Source organism: Talpa occidentalis, unplaced genomic scaffold (genome assembly GCF_014898055.3).
Source record: "Talpa occidentalis isolate TD23 unplaced genomic scaffold, MPIMG_talOcc4v2.1 talOcc4.12, whole genome shotgun sequence".
Lineage (NCBI taxonomy): Eukaryota > Metazoa > Chordata > Mammalia > Eulipotyphla > Talpidae > Talpa > Talpa occidentalis.
In genome coordinates, this window is record NW_023601212.1 from 18,603,920 (window position 1) to 18,631,526 (window position 27,607).

General features: G+C 50.4%; 1 protein-coding gene and 1 non-coding gene across 3 annotated transcripts; both read left to right on the forward strand.

The window, feature by feature from the left end:
- Nucleotides 1-490: 490 nt before the first annotated feature.
- CXCR5 (C-X-C motif chemokine receptor 5) lies at nucleotides 491-27,145 on the forward strand. 2 transcript variants are annotated; one of them, XM_037505405.2, is made up of 4 exons: nucleotides 491-701; nucleotides 10,992-11,185; nucleotides 16,346-16,485; nucleotides 25,139-27,145. In XM_037505405.2, exons 3-4 carry the CDS (start codon nucleotides 16,429-16,431, stop codon nucleotides 26,201-26,203), a joined length of 1,122 nt encoding a protein of 373 aa, XP_037361302.1. In that variant the 5' UTR covers nucleotides 491-701; nucleotides 10,992-11,185; nucleotides 16,346-16,428; the 3' UTR covers nucleotides 26,204-27,145. The 2 variants fall into 2 exon arrangements, with proteins under 2 accessions (XP_037361302.1, XP_037361303.1); XM_037505406.1 differs by lacking the exons at nucleotides 491-701; nucleotides 10,992-11,185; nucleotides 16,346-16,485 and adding an exon at nucleotides 21,032-21,067.
- On the forward strand, nucleotides 12,101-12,209 carry LOC119242409 (U6 spliceosomal RNA). Its single transcript, XR_005124426.1, has one exon. It is a non-coding gene; the product is annotated as a U6 spliceosomal RNA (small nuclear RNA).
- Nucleotides 27,146-27,607: the final 462 nt, after the last annotated feature.

Sequence of the window (27,607 nt, forward strand, 5' to 3'; positions counted from 1 at the left end):
TATGAAGGGTTTTCATATTTTTTTAGCTTAGTGATTTTCAAACTTGAGTGTACCCATGGGGCTCCCAGCAGACTCTAGGGGGGGTCCATCGAGGTCCATCTTGTAAACCTGGGGAGGAGTCTAGGATTTGCATTTCTAACAAGCTTCCTGGTGATGCTGCTATGGGTTTGGCAGTAAGGTTGTTGTGGGCTATTTTGAATGAGATTGTTTGGTTTAATATTTTAGAACTGGTTATTGTGATTATCTCGGAAAGCTAATGACCAGTTTTGCATATGATTCCCTTCCTAAACTCAGCAGCTTTGCTGGTTGCTGTGGAGACCAGCTAGAGCTGCCAGGGCCAGGGAGAGGGCTTGAGGAGAGGGGACCATCACTCTGGTGCTAAAAAAGAACTTGTGGCATCTGTGCCTGGAAATCTAGGCAACCAGGACCAGTTGCCTAGCAGCAACCTCCTGCCCACCCTCACCCCTATGACATCACTCCTTTACGCGAATTAGACTCAGACCCAGTGAACTATGTGCCTTGGCAGAGAGTAGATGGCCGATAAGTACATGCTGTGTGAGTGGCTCCAGGGAAATTCTCCTGCAAGAGCAAACTCTTCTTACAGATAAGGAAACTGAAGCCCAGAGAGATGAAGCATCTTGTTGGAGCTAAGTTGTGGGAAAGCTAGACAGACAGCTGTCACCCATCTTTTGAAATTTGGGGTATGTCATACAGACACACCATACAGCAGAGTGATTTAAAAAGCAGAGATCTCTCCCAGCAAAACATCCGTGAGAGACTTCATATCCCAGCTCTGCCACTAGTATTAGCAAATAACTTAACTAAGTCTCAGTTTCCCCACCTGTAAAATGTGTGCATGAACAGCACCCACCCCTATAAGCTACAGGTTAAGTATATGATACTTGGAGGCAGACTGCCTGCTACCTATTGGTGACGTGACTTTTTTTTTTTTTAGGATTTATTTATTTATTTATACAAGCACTGGGTAGTCAGAAGCGCGGGAGGGGTGAGAGAATTCACCAGAGCCAGAGCGGGGAGCAGAGCAGGCAGAAGGACCGAAGTACACTGCTGAGGGGAGCAGCGGGCGGCAGGAGAGGTCTGCGCACCATGTGGGACCCTCCTCTGGTGGTCGGGGAGCAGCCAGGGATCGAACTGGCGCCGCGGAGGCTGCGGGCAGCTTCGCAACCCAGCGCTCAACCGCTGCACCACCGGGGAGGCCCATATTGGTGACGTGACTTTTAGCAAGTCATTTAACCTCTCTTTATGCTTTGTTTCATCACTTGTAAAATGAAGACAATAATTGTGTCAGGCAATGATTGTGAAGACTGAATGAAAACACATTCCTCATGTCTGACCCTCGTGGTACCATAGCCACAGTCCTTCATCTCTCCTCTGCCTAGACTCTTTTGGCTGTCAATAACATCTGGTTTGCTCCAAGTTTACATCTTGAACTCTTTGCTCTGGACTCTATATTTGAACATCCAGCTGCCCGATGGACAACTTCTCTTGGACATGCAATAACCATATTTTTTTTAATTATTTTTTTAAATATTTATTTGTTGAAGAACTGGGGTGTAGGTCAGAGGTGTGGGGGGTGAGAGGATTCGCCAGAGACAGAGTGGGGAGTAGAACAGGCAAATCTACTGAAACACACCGCTAAGGGGTGTAGCAGGTGAGACAGGAGAGGTCTGCTGTACCATATGTGATTAGCTTCCTGGCCAGGGTTCAGACTCAGGCCACAGAGGTGATAGTGTGATAGCACTGAGACTTAATCCCTATGCTACCAGAAAGGCCCAATAACCATCTTAAACTAGCATGGCCCAGATGGAAATCTTCATCTCCATCCCTCAGCCTGCTCTTTCCAAGCTCTCCCCTACCTATGATAATGGCAACTCGGTCCTTTAAACTGCTCAGGCCAAAGTCCTCAGAGACATCCGTTAGCAAATTGGTTGACTCTACCCTCAAAGTATACTAGAATCTGACCACTTTTCATCATCTCCACTGTAACCACTCTGGTTACATCACTGGCATCTCTTACTTACTTGATATAATGAAATCACTTCTCAGATTCCTTGCTTCGGTTTTTGTCCCTGTGTAGTGGTATAATGCTGTATTCAGAGTGAACCTTTTTAAACAAAGGTCATACATTAGGTACAAAATTACCAAACCATCTAGTACTTCCCACTTTTGAGTCAATGTCCTACCACGACCGATGAGGCCTAGTACCTTCTGAACCCACTATCTCTTTGCCACCATCTTTACTCAGCCCTTGGCCCACCCTGCTCCAGCCAGGGTCACCTCCCACAATTCATAAACTCATAATTTTTGTACTTGCTGGTTGCTCTGCCTGGAACATGGTTTTTTGGCTTTTTTTTTTTTTTTGCCTGAAACATATTTACCCCAAGATAGCCTCCTGGCTTACTCTTTTTTTTTTTTTTTTTTTAAGATTTATTTTATTTATTTATTTATTTATTTTCTACAAGCACTGGGTACAGTCAGAAGCGTGGGAGGGTGAGAGAATTCACCAGAGTCAGAGCAGGGAGCAGAGCAGGCAGAAGGACAGAAGCACACTGCTGAGGGGAACAGTGGGCGGCAGGAGAGGTCTGCGTGCCATGTGGGGGACCCTCTTCTGGTGGCCTGGGAGCAGCCGGGGATCAAACCGGTGCTGCAGAGGCTGCGGGCAGCTTCGCAACCCAGCGCTCAACCGCTGCACCACCGGGGAGGCCCTCCTGGCTTACTCTCTTGACACCTTCAAGTCTTCACCCAAAATTCCCCTTCTAAATGTTAGATCTTCCCTGACACTCCAACCCTCCCTACCCTCCTTTCCTGTATACTTAGAAGCACATACATCCTTCTCATGTATGATTTACCTGCTATACTGTTCAATTATTTATTTTGTTTATTGTCTGTCTTTACCCCTTTGGAAAATAACCTCTTGTAGCAGGGACCTTTGTCTATTTTTCTCACTGCTACCTCCTCAAACCTGACATATAGTAGGGTCCTAAAAATAATTGTTGAATACATTTAATGCATACATGTTAGCTCTAATTATTATTCTAACATTTTGGGAGCAGTTATAGACAGAAAAAGAACAATTTGAAGCATTGACACTTTAGGTGAAACACCTTCAAGCAATGTAAGATCATCCTAAAAGAAATCACACTACAAAATCACACGTGGTCTAGGATCGTAAATATACAAGACACAAATAAGAAAAGAGATGGGGCCCAAGTTGTATTCTCATAATAACATTATGACTGGTTTGCCCTGCTATTTTTCAATGATGTATAAAGTTGATTCTGAAACATCAATTCCAAAGAGCACCTGCACCCCTATATTTATAGCAGCACTATTTACAATAGCTAAGCTTTGGAAACAGCCCAAATGCCCAAAAATAGATGACTGGGTCAAGAAGATGTGGAACATATATACCATGGAATATTACTCAGCATTCAAAAAAGATAAACACATGCCATTTGCAGCAACATGGATGACGCTGGAAGGGATCATGCTCAGCGAAATAAGCCAGAAAGAAAAAGAAAAATACCGGATGGTCTCACTCATAGCAGGAATCTAGAAAACTTAAATAAGGGACCAGGAAAATGAATAACTATAAGAAAGTGAAAATCAAAATCAACAAAAAACTATGAACCAGAGACACTTTTTGGGGGGTGGGGGGCAGGAGGGGAGGGATTGGGGTCAGAATGGGGGGGTTGCAATTGTATGGGGAATATAAAAATAAAATTTATTATTTAAAATAAATAAATAAATAAATAATAAAATGATATTGAATTCTGAAAAAAAAATAAAGTTGATTCTGAAATAAAGTGAGATTTTCACTTGCTGAAATATGAACAGTACAACATACTTTACATAAAAATGAAGTAAAACAGGGCCTCTCTGGTGGCCTAGGGGTTAAGTCTCAGCTCTATCACCACGACAGCCCATTAGGACAGCCTGAGTTTGATCCCCAGCCAGGTACTGACCCACATGGCGCAGCAGACCTCTCCCGTCTTGCCCACTGCTCCCCTCAGCAGTGTATTTCAGTAGATCCGCCTGTTCAGCTCCCCACTCTGTCTCTGGTGAATCCTCTCACTGCCTCCCCCACCCCTGGCCCTCCGACCTCTGGTCTACAACCCAGCTCTTCTATGTAAAAATAAGTATATAAATATCTTTTAAAAAAAAAATGAGGGCCTCCCCGGTGGCACAGCGGTTGAGCGCTGGGTTGCGAAGCTGCCCGTGGCCTCTGCAGCACCGGTTCGATCCCCGACTGCTCCCTGGCCACCGGAGGAGGGTCCCACATGGCGCGCAGACCTCTCCTGCCGCCCGCTGCTCCCCTCAGCAGTGTACTTCGGTCCTTCTGCCCACTCTGCTCCCCACTCTGGCTCTGGTGAATTCTCTCACCCTCCCGGGCTTCTGACTGTACCCAGTGCTTGTATGAATAAATAAGTCTTTTTAAAAATAATAATAATAATGAAGCAAAGCAATAGTTTATCTTTTCTACAGTGCCTAGGATGGGTCTGGAGGGAGTACACTGACCTTGCCACTGCTTTTCCAGCAGGGGTGGGGGGGAAGGGAGAGCATGGCTGTGGTTATTGATCACACATCAGTCCTCCAGGCCAGCTTGGCGCTCCTGCTTGCCTATCCACAGGCACCTGCCCAATCCTGCTCTTCCCCTGATGCCCAGCCCGAAGTCCTCTCTTGGCAGCTGGCCAGAGCTCAGCCTCCTGGGACAGTCTCCAGGACAGTGAGTTCTACGGCCATGATGCCTGAACCAATGTTCATTTTCTCTGCACAGGGTTGGTTTGTAGGGCTCAATGTCATGGTTTTCTTCTCCCCATCACAGGCCGGGGAAGGGCAAATAGCACCAGTTTTTTCTGGGTCAGGCAGCAAAAGGCTGATTGCTCTCATGGGCATGCAGAGCCTCTCTCTTCTAGTTCTGCCTGTACATATTTCAGCACTGCACTCCCCTTGCCCTGCACCCACATCCCCAGGCTCTGGGGGATGGACTGGACCACAAGAATTCCTCTGCCTGAGGTAGAACAGTAACAGTGATAGTTAAGTTTCTTGGGTTTCCAGAGCACCTTGCTCAATTAGGATGTAGGATGTGCACTGTACCTGATGCACGACGTAGGATGTGAGCTCAGGCTATTGATTCTGTATCACACGTGGGTTCATCATCTTTTCATCAAACCGCGGTGGGCTGCTGACTCGGCCACATGAGTCTGCCACTGTGCTATTGTCACCTAACAGGAAAGAAGCCATAGGTACATGACTGTCCCTTCTGCAAAGAGGAGAAAGACAGACGCCTACGCCATCCCAACCCCCACCTAAAAAATAGAGACTGGGCCTCCCCTGGTTGAGCGCTGTGCTGTGAAGCTGTCTGCAGCCTCTGCAGCGCTGGTTCAATCCCAGCTGGCCGGCTGGCGCAGCAGACCTCTCCTATCTGGCCCACTGCTCCCCTCAGCAGTGTATTTCATCAGTCTGCCTGTTCTCAGCTCTGTCTCTGTCTCTCACCCTCCCACACATCTGGCCTGTACCCCGGTTCTTGTATAAATAAATAAATAAATCTTAGGGATAAAAAGAGACTAAAAAATTATTCTCACCTGGATAGCTGGTTGTTGTGCCAGCGAGCACTGGGTAGATTCACTATCAATTTGACCAGCGGATAAAGGAGAATTCATGAGTCTGCAGTAGTCTTTTCAGGCTTTAATGCTCTCTCAGGGAACCAGGTACATCAGGCAGGGAGGCTGGCATGCAAGGAGGCAGGCTTGGGGGGGCAGAGATGTCTGGGAGGCAGGCAGCCCCCCATGAATCATTGAGCTTTTTCTCTGGACTCTCTCTGGCATTCTCTTGCGGCCTCACCTTTCTGTAGCCACTTGTCCTCCTGTCTCTGAGTGATGCCACCTTATAGCGCTGGCCTCTAGGCTCAGGTGTGCACAATTACCATTGCCCCACCCATACCCCAGGTGTCCAAATCAGGCACACGTGCCCTGCACCCATGCTCCCAAGCTCCTTCTGAGTCAACACGATCAAGTCCACAGGTGATAGCCACAGAGGCTAGTGGCAAAAAAAAGCCTACCAGTTCACTTACCCTACACTGGTCAATAAATTTTACCGAGGACTTGCTAGGTATTGGGTGCTTGTAAAGGCAGGACATGGGCACAGTGCAGGTTTTCTGATCCCATGCAGACCGGGTAAAGGAGGAGTCAGAGTCCTCAGTAGTTTTGCAGGTTTTTTATTTGGGGTTCACCAGGCATATGGCAGGCAGGAGTGCTGGCTGGGGGGCTGGGAGGCTGGGAGCCTGCCAGCCTCCCAGCCCCCAGCAAGTCTTCACTCTATCTGGGCTCTCTGGAGTTGGTTCTGCTGCTTCTCGGATTCTCTTTCGGCTTCATACTGCTGCTGCTGCTACTGCTGCTGCTGCTAGCGTCCCCGAGACGCCGCCCTTAAAAAGCACAGTCTTAGCTCAGCTGAATCCCATCTAGCTATGCCCACACCCTATTCCAGGTGCCCGCCATCAGGCATACATTCAGGACCGCAAGGATCCATCATCTATCCTGATGGCGGAAGGGCAGAAAAGCCTGACATTTTCTTTACCCTACAGTGCTTTTGTGTAATGATCACATATTGATCCTCACAATAATCTTTTTTTAAAAGATGTATTTATTTATGCATACAAGAACTGGCGTACAGGCCAGAGATATGGGGGGTGAGAGGATTCACCAGAGACAGAGTGGGAAACAGAACAGGCAGACTGAAGTACACTGCTGAGGGGAGCAGCGGGCAAGTCAGGAGAGGTCTGCTGCGCCATGTGGGCCACTCCCTGGTGCATCAGTGACTACGGATAGCTTCACAGGCTGCGTCTTAACCCCTTGCACCACCAGGGAGGTCCGATCCTCACAATAATCTTGAGTGGAAGGCGTTCTATCATTTACACATGAGGAAGAAAACAGAGACTTGTCCAAGGTCACAGAGCTACTGCAAGCCAAACTGAGATCCAAAACCTGTATTCTGTCCCCTTGCTGACCTTGCTGGCAGTCCCAGGGCAAGGCCCAGTCCACCAGGAGAACCAAACTCCCCTGCGTCCAACCCTACCCTCCCTAATGGCCCCACCCTCATTCCCTCTTCATTTAGTTAGTCAATCAAAGACATTTGTTGAGTACCTACTGGATGCAAAGCTCTTGGGGAAAGGTGGGTAAAGAGGAATCATGAATGGTTTTGTCAACAAAGACTCTCATAACCTGAGACTGTATAATCCCTAAATAACTACAATGCAAGGTAAAAGATAGGAAATACAGGTGAAGTGCTAGGTTGAGTTCAAGGGAAGAAAATTAATTCCACTTAGGAGAATTTTTGTGGAGGAAGTAGCACTGAGATGGGCCTTGAGGAGATTTAGGTTTAGGTCCAGCAAGCCTTGGGGAAGGCCTGCCCACAGCCAAGGAAGGGTGTGGAGGCAAAAAGGGGTGGTGGGAATAGGGAGACGTGAACCCATAGAGCTGGTGTGGTTGGAGGACAGTGAGCCTGAAGGTGCAGGATAGAAGTTCAGAAACAACAGAGATTCTTTTTTAACAAAAAAACAGAAACTGTATATTTGGGCCCAATAACAGCATCCAAGATACTAACGTGCAGGGCCTGGGGCTTGTTTTGTTGCTCACAGGGCTTGTTTTGTTGCTGTTAATGGGATTTTTTCAGTGACCCCCTTTGGTGGGTAAGGTCAGGTGGCTGCTCCATCCCAGCCTCCTCCCTAGACTGGTCCCACTGTGTCAGCAGCCCAGTCCCCATTTCTGTATCATCATTTTTATCTCTTTCAAGTCCCTGGCCCACACCCAGCCGTCCCCACATTGTAGACCCAAAAACTTCCTTCCTGATGCAGCAGGGCCCAGTCATTTGGAAACCTCGCTGATAAACTCCGCGATCAAGGTGCTGATACGGCAGGTGGGGTGGCCTCATCTCCGAGGTGAAGGCAGCGGTGAGTTTCGTTGGCCCGTCACCTCCACCTGGCCTGGCTCACTTTCACTGCCGCAATGGTACGGATGCCGTTGACAGTGCAATTTCTGGTGATCCTGCTTCAGTTTCCTGTGCTGACCTTTCAAGATTGTGCTGTCCTGCCAGCCCCACACTGGCCTCTCTCCTACCCCTCGTTGTCCACAGTTCCTTGCTTAAGCCTCACCTAGAGCCTGGATGAACTTTTTTTTAAAAAAGATTTATTTATTTATGCATATAAGAACTGGGGTGTAGGCCAGAGGTGTGGAGGGTGAGAAGATTCATCAGAGACAGAGTGGGGTGCAGAACAGGCAGACTGACTGAAATACACTGCTGAGGGGAGCAGTGGGCGAGTCAGGAGGGGTCTGCTGCACCATGTGGGTCAGCTCCCTGGCTGCGGATCAAAGTCATGCTGCAGTGGCTGGCAATAGCTCGATAGGGCTGTGTCTTTAACCCCTGCGCCTCCAGGGAGGCCCCCTGGATGAACTTTTTGCCACTTTATTTTTCTCTCCTCTGGAATGATTGGGCTAACTGGCTCCAGGGAGTAAGCACATCTCTTGCTCCGGAGCAGAATCAGAACTGGTTGGGTTTCCTCCCTACCAGACAGACTTATGTAACTCACAACACCTGCCGAGGCTTCATCTTTTCATTAATAAAATAGGCTGAGAGCTTCTGGCTGGCTTTCTCCACAGGCGTGACATGAAGCCCTCAAGAGACTAAGAAGGTGACAGGGCTTCATAAACTGTAAATTAATCTGGGAGTATTATGGTTGTGATTATTAGCTTGCAAAGAGTGGGTTCACACTGTAATTGGCTCTCTGGGTGCTCTTTCCTTTCTCTTCATAGCAATTAAAGACTTGTATAATGATATTATAAGTTATCGTTATCACTGAGCAAATAGTTTATTTGTTTGAGGCCTACCTCCTCTCCAGAGTGTAAGTTAATGTAGGGCAGCAGTCAGATTTGGAGCTGTTTCTCCTTCCTTTCCCAGCATCTAGCTCAGTGCCTAGAGTGTACTGGAAACTTAAGGAATAATTAACCAGTAGGTTATTTGAAGACCCACCGCCCACCCTCGTGAGAGACTTCCTAGGCTAGTCTGCCTTGTTCATTGCTAATTAGGCAATTAATAAATGGTTTTGAAGGCTGAAATGAACAAACTTCGTTAAATACCAGTTTCCTTGTGAAGTTCTGCTACTCACGAATCTGCCTTGTTCCCCAGTTGCCCTGTCTGCCATCCAAATGCCCAGACAGTCTCTCTGTGAGTCCAGTACCCATCTTCCTTGCACACATCTTCCTTTGCTCCAGTCCAAAGTGCCAACGTCCTCTCCCCAATATAGGCCTGTGCCCCCTGCAGCTGCCTGCTGGGATGACACACGCCCTTTCCCTTCCCTTAAAGTCTTGCCAAAAGTGTCTTCCTGGCTCCCCGGTGGCACAGCGGTTGAGCGCGGGGTTGCGAAGCTGCCTGCAGCCTCTGCAGCACTGGTTCGATCCCCGGCTGCTCCCCAGCCCCCGGAGGAGGGTCCCACATGGCACGCAGACCTCTCCTGCCGCCCGCTGCTCCCCTCAGCAGTGTATTTTGTCAGTCTAGTCTGTTCTGCTCCCCGCTCTGGCTCTGGTGAATCCTCTCACCCTCCCGCACTTCTGACTGTACCCAGTGCTTGTATAAATAAATAAATAAATCTTTTTTTTAAAAAAAAGGTGTCTTCCTTCCCCACCCCCATTAAAATGTGAGAGTGTGTGTGTGTGTGTGTGTGTGTGTGAGAGAGAGAGAGAGAGAGAGAGAGAGAGAGACTGTATATGTGTGTTTTGATCATCCCTTGTACCCATGGAGGATTTCTATTTAAAAAAAGACTTCTGAAAAAAAAAAAAAAAAAGACTTCTTATGCATGATTTTTTTTTTCAAGACAAACGATAGCCAGATTGGCAGTGTGGACATTTGACAAGTGTACAGATTAAAACCTGAGGCTCAGATAAGATAAAGTCATGATTTTCAATCTGGGAAATCATGAAAGCAATTTGGTTGATTCACCTCCACCAAAAAAAGAAGCAGAGAGAAGAGAGAGGTGATTCTGGGACATCAAGTTTTTTAGGGATGCCTTGTTTGAGTTTTGTTTGGTGTGTCTAAAAGCAGGTGTCGTGAGGGATTACAGACACAGCTATTGCCAGCCTTGCGGGCCTCCCTGGTGGGGCAAGGGGTTAAGATGCAACCTATGAAGCAATCCGCAGCCACTGTAGCTCAAGTTCAATCCCTGGCCAGGGAGCTACCCACATGGCGCAGCAGACCTCTCCTGTCTCGCCTGCTGCTCCCCTCAGCAGTGTATTTTAGCCAATCTGCCTGTTCTGCTCCCCACTCTGTCTCTAGTGAATCCTCTCTCCCCACACCTCTGGCCTGTACCCCAGCTCTTATATGCATAAATAAATAAATCTTTAAAAATAAAAAAATAAAAGCACAGCCTTGCTAGGGGCCTCCCTGGTGGTGCAGGGGTTAAGTCTCAGCACTATCAAGCTATCACCAGCCACTGTGGCATGAGTTCAATCCCTGGCCAGGAAGGTGACCCACAGGGCACAGCAGACCTCTCCTGTCTTGGCGGCTGCTCCCCTCACCAGTGTATTTCAGTAGATCTGCCTGTTCTGCTCCTCCCCATTCTGTCTCTGGTGAATCCTCTCACCCCCGTCCCCACACCTGTGGCTTACACCCCAGTTCTTGCATGCGTAAATAAATTTAAAAAAAAAAAATCCAAAAGCAGACTTGCTGGAAAATACAGGTGCTGGACCTCCAATCCAGGTCTTTCCACATTCAGGTATAGCTCTCATGTGTGGAAAGAGATATCCTTCTTGCCCTGTGTGCTTTCTACCTTACTAGACTTGACCCACGCGGTGGCCAATACCGGGTTCATCAGTACAGTACAGTACAGTACTTTCATGCACGTGGCTTTGAAAATGTTTTCATATTGCTTGTGTAGATGCATCAGACGTGCACACTTATGTCTATTTTACCTTCTCTGTTAGACAAAGTGCCTCCAGGAAGAGCCTGAATACCCACCTCCCTTGATCTTCACATCTCCCTTGCAGTGGAATTCAGCTGAACTCAGCATTCAAGCGCCTCATCAGGCACCCGACTCGACTCGCTCTCTAACCCTGGCCACACAGCCCACCTCCCCGCTGAGGTTCCCAGACACAGTCATGGCTCCTGTAACCTTGAGGTAACTTTGATGCGCCCACCAGCACCTGCAGCCCATTTCCTCTCTGTAGGACTCCTACCTTTACCTAATGAGATTGGAGCCATGTGTGGGTGCCTGCTCCCTGCACTGAGACCTTTACCACCCCACTTCCTGTGTTGATTTGTATTGTGCTTTTGGGTCCCTAGTGCCGAGTGAGCTGTTAACATTCACAACTACTTCCCACTACTGCCCGAAGCTGTTTCCACATGTGTGATAACGTGATAAAAATACCTAACACTTCAAAGCTGTTCAGGGGATGAAAGGAAATGATGAGTGTGAAGAACTCAGTAGGTTCATGACATGTAGTAAGTACCCGAGAAACAGCCCATGAGGGTTTCCCCTCAGACAGCCAGGTAAGTGTCTGTCCTTTACAAAACAGGGTCTCGGAGGGAAGGTTGTGGGATCCGGTAGAAAAAATACTGAGTTTGGTGTCTACAGTGCTGGCTCTAGACCCCGACTAGGTCACTTATTCTGCCTGTAACCACCAGTGAAGAGCTGAACCTGTTTCTTCATCCCTTCTCTCAAGTTTGGTGGCGCAAGGGGTTAAGTCTCAGCACTATCAAGCTATTGCCAGCCACTGCAACATGAGTTCAATATCCGGCCAGGGAGGTGACCCACATGGTGCAGCAGACCTCTCCTGTCTCGCCCGCTGCTGCCCTCAGCAGTGTATTTCAGTAGATCTGCCTGTTCTGCTCCCCACTCTGTCTCTGGTTAATCCTCTCACTCCCCACACCTCTGGCCTACACTCTAGTTCTCATACATATAAATAAATAAATCTTTAAAAACAAAGTTTGGCCAAGGATGATGCTAATGCTTCCTGCCCACACAAGGTGTTTTGTTTTGTTTTGTTTCGTTTTTCCGCACAAGTTATTTTGTGGGTTAAACAATTAAATGTGAGTGCTCCCTTCAGCAGCACATGCACTAACATTAGAATGGTACAGAGAAGTTTAGTATGGCCTCCCCGCACAAGGATGACATGCAAATTTGCAAAGTGTTCCCTATTTTTAAAATATATAATAATAATAATTAAATATGAAATTAAGGTAAAAATAAAGAGTAAGTGAAATCAAATATAAAAATCAGAGGGCTTTGCACATTGGTAAATGCTACACAAAAGTTCATGAGATTCTCCTTGGGTGCCTGGGAGGGCCAACATTCTTCAGACTGACTCCTTCCATGAGGACCCGTGGAGTTGTTCAGGATAGTTAGGAAAGATCTCAGTAGTTCAAGAAAGAAGAGACCATCTCTGCTCAGGTGAGAAACAGAGAATATCCAAATTAGTGAAAAAATAAGGGGGGAACCCGACCCATTTCTTGCACTCCAGCACTCAAAGGAACTTAATTTTCCTGTGAAATGTGAGAAGTGAACACTAAGAGAAAGTATTAGGTATCTGATATAAATAGAAATGGAATATAATCCATGAATTGTGAAGTAAAATTACTGAGAAAAGTCTACCTGGGCTAATGCTAAGCAGCCATCCATATGCAGCCACTACAGCATGAGCTCGATCCCCAGCCAGGGAGAACCCACATGGCACAGCAGACCTCTCCTGACTCGCCTGCTGCTCCCCTCAGTCAATCCATCTGTTCTGTTCCCCCACTCTGTCTCTGGTGAATCCTCTCACCCCATGTACCTCTGGCCTGTACCCCGTTCTTGTGTGCATAAATAAATAAATCTTTAAAAAAAAATTTAAAAAAAAAGAAGTAGGGCCTCCCCGGTGGCGCAGCGGTTGAGCGCTGGGTTGTGACACTGCCTACAGCCTCTGCAGCACCGGTTCAATCCCTGGCTGCTCCCCGGCCACCAGAGGAGGGTCCCGCATGGCGCGCAGACCTCTCCTGCCTCCCGCTGCTCCCCTCAGCAGTGTAATTCGGTCCTTCTGCCTGCTCTGCTCCCCGCTCTGGCTCTGGTGAATTCTCTCACCCCCCCTGCGCTTCTGACTGTACCCAGTGCTTGTATAAATAAATAAATGAATGAATGAATGAATGAATAAATAAATCTTAAAACAAATTAAAAAAAAAAAAGAAGTAGCCACCCATTTAGGGCAAACTGTTTTGACCATCAAAAGTCAATGCCTCGGACCTCCCTAGTGGCGCAGGGTTTAAGTCTCAGCACTATCAAGCTATTGCCAGCCACTGTGGCATGAGTTCGAGCACTGGCCAGGGAGCTAACCCACATGGCGCAGCAGACCTCTCCTGTCTCGCTCACTGCTCCCCTCAGCAGTGTATTTCAGTAGATCCACTTGTTCTGTTCCCCACTCTGTCTCTGGTCAATCCTCTCATTCCTCCCACCCTTGCACCTCTGGCCTACACCCCAGTTCTTGTATGCATAAATAAATAAAAATAAATCTTTATTTTAAAAAAAGGTCAATGGCTCGAACAAGGGCCCAGAGTTGGGGGCCTGTACTATGTTCTAGATTCTGGGGAGGCAAGAAGGGAGATCTGAATGCTTCCACGGTTCAAAGAAGCACCAGGAAGTCAAGAGACTGGAGAGATACTCAGGTGATAGTCACAGGTTCCCAGGTCAGTCACTGGGAAGCTGACAGACTGCCTCTCTGCCCCAGACCGTCACAGAGGAACCACTGTCATACCTGCCGCCCTACTGAGAAGCAGGCCTGGCCTCCTCCTGAATCCCTCTTCTAGTCTGCAGCCCATCAAGGGAAATGAATAACTATGGGAAGAACCGGAGAGAAGGCCACAGGGGTAAATCCTACCTCATCAGTGCACACTCCAGCCTCTTCCTGTCTCCTTCTCCCTCCCCCCTCCCTCATCATCATCATCACTATCATAACCACACCCAGCACATGTTGAGTAATTCTTTCCACATATTTTTTCATGTAATCTTATCTCCCACGCCCCTCCCATGTACCCTTCTGTCCAGGCACGGCAGTCCTCATTCTATCCAAAATGTCAGTGTCCAGTTCATGCCGTACTTCTTTCCATGAAGTCTTCCCTACCTTTTGAGACTAGGTCATGAAGCAGGGGTCTGTGATTGGTGTTGTCCTGTCAACATTTTCCACCAGGACTTGGATAGACTGAAGGATACCAGGCTGACCTGAATTGTCATCACATCACCTCGTGATTGGATCAGTATTTCAAAAATTTCCCTTTATGACATGAAATGATGGACAAGAGCTATCAAAATGAATCTGTTAAGCATGCTGTCAAGGGGTGTGAGAACCCACAGGAATGACCATTTTTGTTGTTATTGTCTAAGTTTCTTGAACAAGGAAACTCTTATCTTCCTATATTTATTCTAGTCAGACAGCACCTGGATCTTTAACCAGAAATCACCCAGAGGTCAAAGAACAGGTTGAAAGGGGACCCAGAAAAAATGTGCTCTGAAGAATGGTTGAAGACCTGGCATTATGTGTTTTGGAGAAGACCTGTGGGGATGTGGCAACTGTCTACAGAGGGTGCTTATTAGAACAGCAATTAAACAGCCTAGCAGAAGGCAGAGCCAGGGTCTCTGGGGATGAGTTATAGGGATACATATTTGGATTCAGGATGAAGTTTCTAATGATTAAATTGTCCTCCATTATATCATGATGTCTCGACAAGAATAAGTTTCTCACTGTTGGTGAGGTAGGCACGACACTGTGTTGCCATCTGATAAGGACACAGTGACAGGGATCTTGCATTTGCTGTGGGCAGAGGAGGGGAATGAGGATGGACTGGTTTGCCTTTCAAGTTCCCTTCCAGTTCCTGTTTGTTGTTTCCTGACGGATGTCTTTAGAGTAACAAAAGCTAAATGGAATATATCAACAGATAGAAGGGAGAGAGGTATGGGGGGGGGGCTTGAAAATGGGGAGCACACAGCAAGCTTGGGAAGAAATTCCAACCTCTTGTCCTGGGATTCTTCCTCCTTGAAAGCAGTTACCGAAGGCAGTGAACAAAGAGCAGGAAGAAAGACCCTAACAGCACAAAACCACAGAACACTCCTCCAGTTGTTGAGATATGTATCTGTTGAGGGTGAAGTGGGGTGTAAGCAAGGTATAGGAGAGACAAGGAAAAGGTGCATAGGGCAGAAAGGGCAAAGGATCTGGCAGGAGAATGGGTAGAATCTCAGCAATTGGTCATTTGGATAAGGGTTGAAGTGGGACAAAGAGTTGGTCACACGAGAAGCTTCCGTGTAAGTGACCATTGCTTTGATATCCTTGTGAGCCAAGAGAGGAAGTGCCCCTGCCTGGAAGAAAATGCACAAACTTGAGACAACGAAGAGAAATGAATCAACATCAACCTTAAAGGAAAGGGCTTCTTCAAGGAAGGAATCCTCAGATGGGGCAGAGTTGAAGGGAAGGGCGGGGCACCTGATGTGGTAGAGAAAACACTGGATATGGAGTCAGGACATGGGCTTAAGCTGCAGGTCCTGGAGACTTCACTTTCCCTCTCTGGGCCTAGGGGAGAAATCTCCTCTCGCTGGGGAGCTGAGGATGTCACTCATTCAATTGCCCACCAACCTCATTTGTAGCTCAAACATCGCTATTTCATGCGAGAAAATGACTGAGACTTTAAGTTTTAGTGCTTGGTGATTTGGGTAATTTCATTTCTGTCATCCCGTAATGTTTTTCCCCCTTTGAACATTTCTAGCCTATCTCTTCTGAACTTGATCTAGAAAGAGAAGGGGTTTTGCCCAGCCCTGGCCACCAGGATAGTGCCAAGCAGGGTGATCGAGTGTCCCAGTTGGCCTGGGACTGAGGGGGTTCCCAGGACCAGGGACTTTCGGTGCTGGGCAAACTGGATGGTTGGTCACCCTAGTGGAGAGAAAGAAGGCTTGGAGGAGGCTTGGCGGAGAGATCCTGCCAGGGCCCTCCTGTTTCCTTTTCTGTGGAGTTTCCCTCTTTACTCCTCAGAAGGTGCAATGGTTTTCATGACAAAATGGGAGTCCCTTATTGGAATGCCAGTGAGAGAAAGGGGCAGCCTTTTAAGCCCATCACAAGTGCTCTGAAGCAATCATTGCCAGGAAAGAAGATGAACTGCTTGACTAGCACTTATGCTATGGGGATTTTCCCTTTTTCTTAAAAAAAAAAAAAAAAAAAAAAAAAAAAAAAAACAGAAAAGACCCAGTGGAAAAAAAAAAAGCGATGAGTGGTAAAGGACCCACAGCCCAGGAGATAGCGCTCAGATCATTTGTTTAAATTTGCAGCTGACGGCTGCCACCTCGATCTGCACCCGCTGGCGAGCCTGTCAGCATCACAGTGACCAGTCTGGTGACGTACGGGGACAACTATGAGCTATCTCCACACCCAGGAAATGGACTTCTTGAACTACAATGTGGATGACCTGGTGAGTGGCTGGTCAGTGGGGCCCTACTTGGAATTCTAAATGGCCTGTGCTGGGGTCCAGGCTCCAAAGGAGAGGGGAGACAGTATGGAGTCCCCTCTCGCTGGGGACTGGCAGAATCTAGACAGGTCCATCGGCACCTGCCTTTTAAGATCTAACTTCCCATTCCATGGCGGAATGCCTGTGAGAGACAGCCTTGGGGAGGAGGGGAGAGAAGAATGGGCTCACGTCTTGCATCTCCCTGACTTGCTACGTGACCTGGAACAAGTCACTTTGCCTCTCCATTCTTCAATAGGGGAATCTCTCTTTACGTCTTAGGGCTGGAATGAGGGCCTGGGGGAAAAGCATTCGGGACTAGCTGGAGTTGCTAGTCAACTGATACATATTTGAGGCACAACATAAATTCTGTGTGGGCTGAGAAGTTGGGGACCTGGTCCCGACCATTAGTAACTCAAGGTCTAGCCAAAGAGAAAAACATCACTCATTGAAAGTTCTTAGACAAGGGTTCTGTGCTGACCTGAGGCAGTTGGAGACCAGATGGTCCACAAGGGAGAGGACCCGAGTGGGCTGGAGTCAGGGGCCAGGGGCACCAAGTTGGTGAGAGAACGCTTTGCAAATCCTAGAAATGTCTTAGAGCTTCTTGGGGGCCCCCCTCAAAGGACTGGGCTCACTGGATCAGATATCCTTGGGTGGGCTAAGGGAAGGGTCCCCAGCATGACTCTCTGCCACCCACCCAAGTCTGTCCAGTGAAGCAGGGTGGCTCAGGTAACTTAGTTGTCACTGGAGTCCCAAAGGCTGTGTGTGGCGCTGCTCCATGAGAGACCTCCACTTCTGTGTGGGGCCACAGAAAACTGCATATAAGGGCCTCTTGGAAACTTCTTTGTGGTCTTTTCTCCTTTTCCCCCCGTGGTCAATGGCACATCTGAAGAAGGGACTTCTCTCTGGGCTGCATTCTGGACTGGTTCATGAAGGATCCAAACTCCTTTTCCTATCGCCACTAGCTCTCCTGGCACCTTGAGCGCTTCTCCAAATCACTCTAACTCCCCTGACTGGAGTCTACACTGTAACTCCACCAACTGTGTTTCCAGAGAACTCTGAAATATTTCCTCTCGTGTGCCCAGATCCCACAACTTGGGAGTGTACCTGGAACATGGGAGAAGGTGAGGGAGAGGATTACTTACCCAAAGCCTGGCCTCTCAGACATTATCTCCGGGTAGAAGCAGCCAGAACCATCTGTCTAGTCAGACCTGCTGCATAATTTGGAACCCAATGTAAAATGAAAATACAGGGCCCCTAGTTTAAAAATGAGTAAGAATTTCAGGACAGTCATACAGACTAAACACAGGGTTCATCTAAGGACAGGGCCCTGAGTGACTACACAGGTCAATGACCATGAAGCTGACCCTGAGCCTAATCGGAGCTGAGCAGTTCCCAAAATTGGACTAAACCTTCGTTCCCTCTTGAGGCAAGTTGCTCCAGCCCTGGCCCCCCGCTCTCTCCTAATTAGGTTACTGGGTGTCTTCCTCTGCCCACGGTTTCAAGCTGACCATGAGCCCCTGACCCAGTTGGACATCATAGTAAGCAACTCAAGAACTGGCTGGTCTTGGCTTCTGAGAAACCTCAAGAGTTTCCCCTAACTGCACGCCTCACTCCACTTCATGACCTACTAGACACAGGTGGTGGCCGGGATGGTGGGGCAGCAGAGAGAATCTCACATATCAAAGAAAATCTATTGCTCAGGGAGAGACCTGAAAACTTGCTTCATGTCGTACCTCAGATGAGTGTTCATGAGCCAGGGACCCCAGAATGGCTGAACCCCCTTAATCAGGAATCCTCTAGCACTGGCTGGCCAGCTCCAGCCCCCTGCCCCACAGCCACTTACCTCCTACACGTCTTCTCCAGGGCTGTTACCACCTCTGGAGCACAGACCCTCTTCCTCCTTACCCCACCCACTCACAGCTGGACCTTGAGCAGTTTTAACGTCCTGTCAGTGTCTCATAGCACAGAGGCCCTGGCATGGCAGAGTGGCAGGAGAGCCTTGCATGTAGTGGCTTCTCAATAAATATATCTTGACTTGCGATGCACTGAAGCTCTGAGCTCACCTGTCCTCTCTGGAGTTAGTCTAGCTTCTATTCCTTTTGCTTCCAATTCCATTTCCTGTCCTTGTCCAAACTAAATATTGATCTACTTTCCTAGAATACTGGGTTCTACATTCTGATATTGGAGTTAAGAACTGGGGGTCTTTGTCCATCAGCAAAGGCGTGATCATGCTGTAGTCCCAGGCTCCTCTTGAGCTCTAAGTTCAAGTCTAGTTGCTTAAAATATCCATTTTCTTAAGGTGGGTTGCTCATTCCCATGATTTGGGGATCTAAACCAGAAACATCTAGATGACTAAGTACCACAGACAAAGAGCAGGTCCCGGCGGTGTTCAGATCTAGGTAGACCCAGAAACGGCTCTGTCCACAGGGACCTTGGTCTGCCAGTGTGGGGCCTCCTCTTAACAGGGTCAGGGCCAGGGCCAGAGTACCTACAGGGTGGGTCACAAACCACACCTCCAGCCCCACCCTGCACAGCAGCCAGGAGAGGAAGCTGCTCCAACCCCAGGACCTGGCTGCCCGTGACCCTCAGTAACGACCCCCACAACCACCACTTCAGTGTGGTGGGCACCGCGGGCTGTAGAGCTCTGTCACATGTACCATCTAGATTCATCAGGAGGGGGGAAAGAAGAGGAACCAAAACCAGCTCAGGCTGTTTCTGGGCTTTACCTCGGGGAGGGGAGGATCACCCCTTAACCAGGGCAAAAGTCCCAGAGGAAACCCGGTGGAAGAGGCCCTGATTTGGTTGTGATTGGAGAGTTCAGACATGAGAGAGGGTGCCAGGGCCAGCCTGAGGAAGGGTCAGTACAGGGATGAAACTGAACTCGAGGACACAGACCACAGAGTCCCCAAAAGGAACCCAGCCCTCCTTGAGGACACAAACCATTTCTGACCCTGCTCCTCAGGCAGAAGAGCATGAAAACCCATGACCTTGGCACTGAGAATCAGGATACAAGGATGGGCTTTCCTTCAGGAACCATGGGACAAAATATTTCAAAGCAGTACTGACCCAGGGGACGGTTCACCAGGTTGCTGGGTATACCTAGGAGAGGTGCTTATCTGTCCCTTGATTGTGTGACTCTGTCCCCAAAATGCAAATTGACTTGGGGTTCTAGGAGGACCTTAAGACTCAGTACAGAGGCAGGAGTAGTTTAAAGTTTCCTCCAGAACCATATCCTTCACAATACCATGCTCTTAATGGCCAAAACTCTTGGGGAGAGATGGGAGAGGAACCTGGCAGGCTGGCTCCTGAAGGGGGGTGGGGCAGGCAAGCAGGGGAGATGTGGCAAATGACAAACAAGAGTCTCAGATAGTTTTTAGAGAGTATGGGCACTTACCCCTACCTGTCTCAACCTTCCAAACCCTTCCCAGCCCAACCCAGCCTACTGCCCTCAAGCCACTGAAGGCTGGAATGAAAGACACCCTGGCTGGCCCCACTCACAGCTCTCGACTCTTGGCTGGGAGTATCCAAACCAAACATAAAAGGAGATGGAGCTCGCATGTGTCCCTCTGGCCAGAGCAATGACCCACATCTGTGTGCAGACACCTCCTGCAGCCAGTATGACTCAGACCCTGGAGTCCTGGGGTTTGGCCTGGGTGAATGCGCTTAGCTGCCCTGCACCCCCTTGGGGCTGAGAAGCAAGGTCAGCCTCGGGTGTCCCCTCAGGACAGACAGGCAGGAGAAGCTGACGGTTCCCACCCTAGTGCTGAGAAGATGGAGATCATGCTAAGAAGCAGCTCAGGCCTGGGCAGGTACAACCCTGAGCTAATCTGAGAAGCTGGGAGCTGAGAGCAAGAACTATTTGAGGGCAGGACAGGAATTCCATCCCATACTCTTAGGTTCAAACATTCTTCCTCTCAAGGACTGATCCTTTGTTGGCAGTTCTGCCTATTGGAAGGTTCTGTCTCCTTTGATGGAAACATCCCTACCCCAACCTTTGTCTGTGGTCTGTCCTCCAGAAGCTCATGCACAAGCACATCCTGCCCCCGTGCCCGTGGGAGTTCTTTCCAGTCCTTGAAGAAGACGCCCCTATTTGGATCCAAGCCTTCTCTCCCCAAGACTCTGCCCTGCTTGTACCTGAAAACTTCCTCCGAAGGCGGGGATTTCCAGACCCCTCTGCTAACTGGTCACACTTGCCCAGACCAAACAAGCTGGCTTGGTGCCAGTTGCCCACCTCCATGTTTCTCTGTTCACCTAAAGTGAGGTGACAGTGGCCCTCTGGCAACCACATCGCCCTGGTGACTCACTGTCAGCTTGGAGTTAACACACTCTCTAGTCTTTTTCTCATAAACTGTACCTAATGTGTCTTGTTGACATTTTAAACCCCGGTGGAGGGCTCTCTATTTTTGCCCATGCAATTCCATTTGGTCAGCTTGGGCTCATAGTTTCAGGCTGAGAGGGCACCCGCATTGTCTGAAAGCGCCCTCCAGCCACGTTGCCCAAGACAGGGCTGAGAGTGTAAGAGGGTCTCGGATCAGGGATCCCAGAGGTGAGCTCTCCATGCCTCCCCTGCCCCCAACTGCTGGCCTAGAATCTCAGTTTGCTAAGTTTCATGTTGGCAGCGCCGGAAAGTGGAGCAGCTTGGGTATTTGGCAAAGTCAGACAGGGCTTTGTAATTATCCAGAGAGGGCCTGGGTCTTACAGAGGTTCCAGAGGACAGAAAGAAGAGAGGGCCAGAGGGAGGAAGAGAGGGAAGGAGAGCAACACTGGTGAGCCCACCCCAGGCCCAACACTCAGCTCTCTCTGCCCCATCCTCCCCTCTCCTGGTCCCTCAATACCCGGACAAGGAGTATTCTAGATCCTGCTCTTGCCCCCTCCTCGGTGCTCACAGACACTTTCTACCTGTATTCCTGGATCGATGCTCAGCTTCATCTGGGTCACTGTGTTTACTTCGCTTCTTTGGGACATGAGTCCCTGGCCTTGGTGGAGGCCACCTGTGCCTCATGTTGTCAAGGCCCCTCCCTATCTTTGCAGGGTGCCTGGTGCTCTCAGAATATGTGTGTGGGTTCCTGCAGCTGGTTATGTCAAAGATGAGTGGACCACCCTCCAGGTTGCTCCACTATGCTCCCTCTGGGAGGACTCCCTTGTTGTTCCATATTCCTGAGTCTTCACTTCTCATCAAGCTAGAGTGAACCCTGCTTTATTACCTCTCTCCATAGTTTGGGGAAGGTGGAGGGACTGATGACCTTGGGTGTGGGAAGTGGCTTTAACATGTGCCACTCCCGAACCCCAAAAACATCTGTTTGACACCTCTACTGAGAGGTACAGGCAACTCCCAGCACTCTTCACGCAGGCTATCTCCCATCTCCCCCCCTGCCTGAGCTCTTTGCCAAACAATGCCTCTGGAGTAAGCGCCAGTGCTGCCACTCACAACCCTCCTGTAAAACCTGGGTTCTCAAGAGATGGGGGCTCTGGAGTCCCGGGGACACTTCCCACCACACTGGCTTTAAATGAGCAATACATCAATCAACTTGAAAGTTTTAGAGGGTAAGGACTTGATGAGTCTCACAAAGGGCTTTTGGGCCAGACAGGCTGGCTCCACCTCTGCCCTCTGCTGGGCAGTAGGACAGCCGGAGGCCACCGCTGCCAAGAAAGGAGGGGTCCAGTCCAACTGGCTGCCCCTTTGCTTGCCTCTAGCCCTGCCTCTCTCCTCTCTGAATCGCTTTGCTCTGCATGAAGACAGCTCATCTCATTGCTTTCGCCCTTTAACTCCTGCTGAATCCCAGGGAGTCAAATGGATGCATTCGATGACGAGACTCAAATAGTTCCCAACATGGACAGGGAAGCAAAGAGAGGCTCGAGCTGTCCCAGGGCAGTGGGCGGAAGCAGGAACTTGCAAAGTTTAGAAGGAAAGACGGCATCTCTGAGGCACAGAGAGGGACTTGCTTGAAGTCCAGAATTCAAGTGCCCTGGCCTTCTGCAGCCAAGCGCTCTCGGAGCAGCTCCGCGCACAGCGGCTGCGTGTCCATCGTGCGTGAAATACATGGCAGCGTGAGGCGGCCTCCAGGAGCCGGCCACTGAGCGGGGAAATGGTCATCCCAGTCCTGGGTGCTGCAACAGAGGCGCTCTGTTGCTGGGTGGAGAGGTGTGGGGGTGCAAAGACAGAAGAGAGGACGTAATTCCAAGTCGAAAGAGCTCCACAGGACGCAGGAGGGAGGGCTGAGTGGAGCCCCAGGGAAGGGTAGGAACGAGAGGGGAGAGAGGGAGCTTGGGCGAAGGGAGATTGGGGCATCCTGTAGGGGGCAGGAATGTGAACCTGTAGGACAGGATGCCTGGAGCCAAGAGGGAGAAAAGGAACTTTGAAAGGTCTGAGAACAAACATTTTGTCGAAATTTAAAGACCCTCCTCAGGAGTTCATGCCTCACCATGCAAGCCCACAGCTTTCAAATGAAAGTAAAACTATTCCCTTAAACAAAGGCTATGTGTGAAACACCACATGAGACAGAAGTGGAGGGCTCTGGTTTAAGACCCTCCTCAGGAGTTCATGCCTCACCATGCAAGCCCACAGCTTTCAAATGAAAGTAAAACTATTCCCTTAAACAAAGGCTATGTGTGAAACACCACATGAGACAGAAGTGGAGGGCTCTGGTTTAAAGGCAAGGAGGGGACCCTGGAGCCTGCTCCCCCGCCCCCCACCCAGGCCCCAGGGAAAGCCTGGGAAGAAAACCCACAGACTCGAGCCTCAGGGAGGCTGTGCAGTGCGCCCTGCGACCTCACGGCATGTGAGACACATCTTTCCCCGCGAGAACCTGCAGCTGAACCTCTTTGAGGTTTCTCTGTGAGCCCTGCCTTGTGTTCTGTGTGTGATGCACCGAGCTCGGCTTACTCTGCTCCGATGGAAGAGCTTTTTCTGCAAACACCACTTTTGCTTATAACTGGCTTTGCTATTCAACGTGAAAGCAAAAAGAAAAAAAGATAAAGACAAAGAGAAAAAAGCACCGCTTATAGGTCCACTGACGGGATGGGACGTGCAGGCTGGCCAGCTCATCCTGTCCTCTCTGAAGGAGATGGACGGAGTGGTGACGCTGAAGGGGCTGGGATGCAAGGAGGGACAGTAGCCCTGGACATTCGGGTGAGGATGCCTGGCACCGAGGCAATGGCCAGGGAATGCTGGGCATGGGGAGGGCGGGGCAGGTGGCTCTGCCATTGCACTAATGTGCCTCCCCACCCCACCCCACCCCCAGCACCACCCACCCTGGGGACCAGAAGGAAAGAACCCAGTTGGGAAAGGGGTCTGCCCACCATTGCCAGTGGCCCCTGGGAGGCAAGAAGGGCCCGTGGCAATTCCCGGGCTCCCCTGGCAGGAGAGCAGCATGAGACCACCCAGGGCCTGGATGCAGAGACCGCCCTCTCCCTCCCTGGGCTCATCTTTTACAGACGTGTCTTTCTGAACCTACGTAAATCGTAAATCGATTATAGTAGTTTTGAAATGCTGAGTGGAAGGGTCTGGTGAGGGGAGGGTGGGAAGCACAGAGCTGGCTGGTAAGGAGGAGCAGGTGCAGGGGGACAGCTGCGAGTGAAAGGTATGAAAACAAGCACCCGTGTCTTCCTTTGCGGTTAGCTGGGTAAACAACCTGAGCGCTGCGGGGGGCAGGGGGGAGGCTCAGGAGGAGGGCGCTTCCGGAGACATGGTGGGCACAGCCCTTCACGTGGGGAAGGCCCCCCAGTCCTGTGCCTGGACTTACCACCCCCCCGAGCCCCCCCACCCGTCCCATGCCTGGCCTCCGTGTCCTTCTCACTTCCTTCTGCTTCTCTCCTCGGCCCCTCTCTCTGCTTACAGTGCTCTCCTTTGCTCTCCGTGCTGGAGCCAAGGAAGGGCACAGAGCGGGGAGTTTGCCGCCCCTGGGAAGCAGCTGGGAGGGATGCCGGTAGGTCTGCGCATGGGGAGGAAGTATTGGCTCTGTTAGATCAACCGTGGGTTCCAACAGAACTGATCCTTAGCAAGGCAGGTCGATAAAATTAGTATACTACGTACCTTGAGCCTGCTGTGCAGATTAATGGAATGGAAGGCTCTTACTACAATGTCAGATACAATGAAGACAGTCAGGAATAGAGGGCAAGTCGAGAGGAAGCCAGCGAGCCACCTGAGCACCAGCCCCCAGCAAGATCCTAGGTTTCAGGGCCCACAGCTCTGTTCAGCATTGGAACAGATGGCGCCTCGGCCCAATCACCTCCATTCCCAAACCAGAAGGATCCATTCCAGCCCCAGGGCCCTGAGTCCTTCCATTCCTGAGGCTATATCAGCACAAAATAACTTACAGGTGCACAGCACTTCAGAGTTTATGAAGCATAGCCACACCATACATCTCCTTTCGTCTTCGTCACTGCTCTGGGAGGAATTAGTCCCTTTGACAGACGAAAACTCAACCTGGAAAAGGCAAAGTGATTTGTTCAAGGACACCCAAAGGGGAATTGGGGTCTGGTGGGTGGGATGTGTTGGGAGCTCAGGGACAAAAGCAGTGAGCCTGGGGAGATAGGAAAAATCCCCAAGGGAGTCGGGGGCCCTCTCCCAGAGGATGGGTCCTCAGTCTCCCCACCTCCTGTCTCCTTGCCCTTGCAGTACAAGGAAATGGCCAACTACAACGACAGCATAGACACCACCTTGGAAAGCAGTGTCTGCCCGACGGTTGAGGGGCCCCTCCTGACCTCCTTCAAGGCCGTGTTCATGCCCTTGGCGTACGGCCTCATCTTCCTCCTGGGTATGATGGGCAACATCCTGGTACTGGTGATCCTGGAGCGGCACCGGCATACGCGCAGCTCCACCGAGACCTTCCTCTTCCACCTGGCAGTGGCAGACCTCCTTCTAGTTGTCATCCTGCCCTTTGCTGTGGCCGAAGGCTTCATGGGTTGGGTCCTGGGCACCTTCCTCTGCAAAACTGTGATCGCTCTGCACAAGATCAACTTCTACTGCAGCAGCCTGCTCCTGGCCTGCATCGCTGTGGACCGCTACCTGGCCATCGTCCATGCTGTCCACGCCTACCGCCACCGCCGCCGCCTCCCCATCCACATCACCTGCGCCACCATCTGGCTGGCGGGTTTCTTCTTTGCCTTGCCAGAGATCCTCTTTGCCAAGGTCAGTGAACCCCATCACAATGACTCCCTGCTACGCTGCACCTTCCCCCAGGAGAACGAAGCTGAAACCAACGCCTGGTTCATCTCCCGCTTCTTCTACCATGTCGGGGGATTCCTGTTGCCATTGCTGGTGATGAGCTGGTGCTATGTTGGGGTGGTGAACAGGCTGCGCCAGGCCCAGCGGCGCCCTCAGCGGCAGAAGGCAGTCAGGGTGGCCATCCTGGTGACAAGCATCTTCTTTCTCTGCTGGTCGCCCTACCACATTGTCATCTTCCTGGACACCCTCTCAAGGTTGAATGTCTTGGGCAATGGCTGTGAACTGAATAGCTATCTCGCTGTGGCCATCACCATGAGTGAGTTCCTGGGCCTCGCCCACTGCTGCCTCAATCCCATGCTCTACACGTTTGCCGGCGTGAAGTTCCGTAGTGACCTGTCAAGGCTTCTGACCAAGCTGGGCTGTGCCGGCCCCGCCTCCCTTTGCCAGCTCTTCCCTAGTTGGCGCAACAGCAGTCTCTCTGAATCAGAGAATGCCACCTCCCTCACCACCTTCTAGGTCCCAGCTGCCCCTTTGTTCCTGTTTTCCATGGGGGGAGGGGTGCAGTGATGCTGGAACCCCTTCCACCAGGAGCTGGGAGCTCACCGTGGCCAATGCCCTCATCTGAGGTGGCCAGATGAATCAACCCTCTTTCCAGGACATCCCTGCCAGCTCTTCTGCCAGCCCTGGGGCTAGGCCGGAATCCTGGGGAAACAGCCCAAAGGCATAGCAAAGGACACCCGTGCCCATCTGGGCTGAGAGGACGCCACACATCTTCTTTCATGTTAATCATCTGCAGCTCAAGAAACGACTTTTACTTTTGCCCTTGCTAATAGGGCAAGCCAATCTCCTTCTGGAACATAATCTATCATCTTATGGACCAATGACTGCACAGCTGTCACTTCTCCTACCCCACCCACCAAAAGAAACCAAAAGCTGAGCCCAGTCCCAGGGCATGGATGGAAGTTAGGTTTGAGGAAAGGCCAATTGGCACCAGAGGGTGGCCTGAACATCTCATTCGCTAACAAACACGGGCATTCTGCCAAGCCACCACCTTGACCAAGCAGGAAGCCCAAACTAGCCCAGTCCAAGCAGTTGCCCATGGCTCAGACCAAAATGATGTCAGGCCATCCCTTTGTCACACTGGTCGAGAGAAGAGCAGACTCCAGACATGCTCACAGAGCTGTCAGTGTCCTGGAGATGAAGTAAGCCAAGTCCACAGGGAAAGAGACATTTTCTTCCCCCAGCCCCAAGAATGGACATGCAGCAGCCAGTGCCTTCTCTGTCCAGGCTGGAGGTCTCCTGGGTGGGCCAGGGGCGGCAGGGTCCAGGGCCCTGATGGGTCTGGGTACTGATGAGGAAAGAGACCAACTCCTTCCTCCTGGCCCCACCCCTACCCCGCAGGCCACACAGCCCGGGGAAACTCCCTGAGCCACAGAGGGGCCCCAGCCACAGCAGCAAGAGCACTTAGCTAAGGGCCAGAAGGCAGACGTTGACCCCCCTAAGGAGACAGACCAAAGGGGATCTGGGGGTCATCTCCTTCAACCCTCTGCCCGCAGGTCATGCACAGAGCACCTGCTTTCTGGGCCTACGCAAGAGCCACAAGCATCCCCTTAGGGTGGGCTTCCCTGGACAGGGAAGTCCCCAGGCCCAGGAAGCCGGCCCTGCCCCTGAGGGGCTTTTACTCAGAACCAAAGGAAGCTGCTCCACGCTCACTCATCCACCTGCCCAAAGAGGGCTGTTCTTCCTCCTCCTCCCCAGCCTCTGTAGTGGCTGGGTTGACAGAAGGCTCCCTGCACTCACTGAGAGCCCCAGGGCTGCTCACAATCCTTCAACCTAATCAGCAAAGCTCCCTAGCAGGCCCCCACACCAGGAGGGGGATCAGAACTGTGAACCAGAATACTGAGCCTCCACCAGGAACAC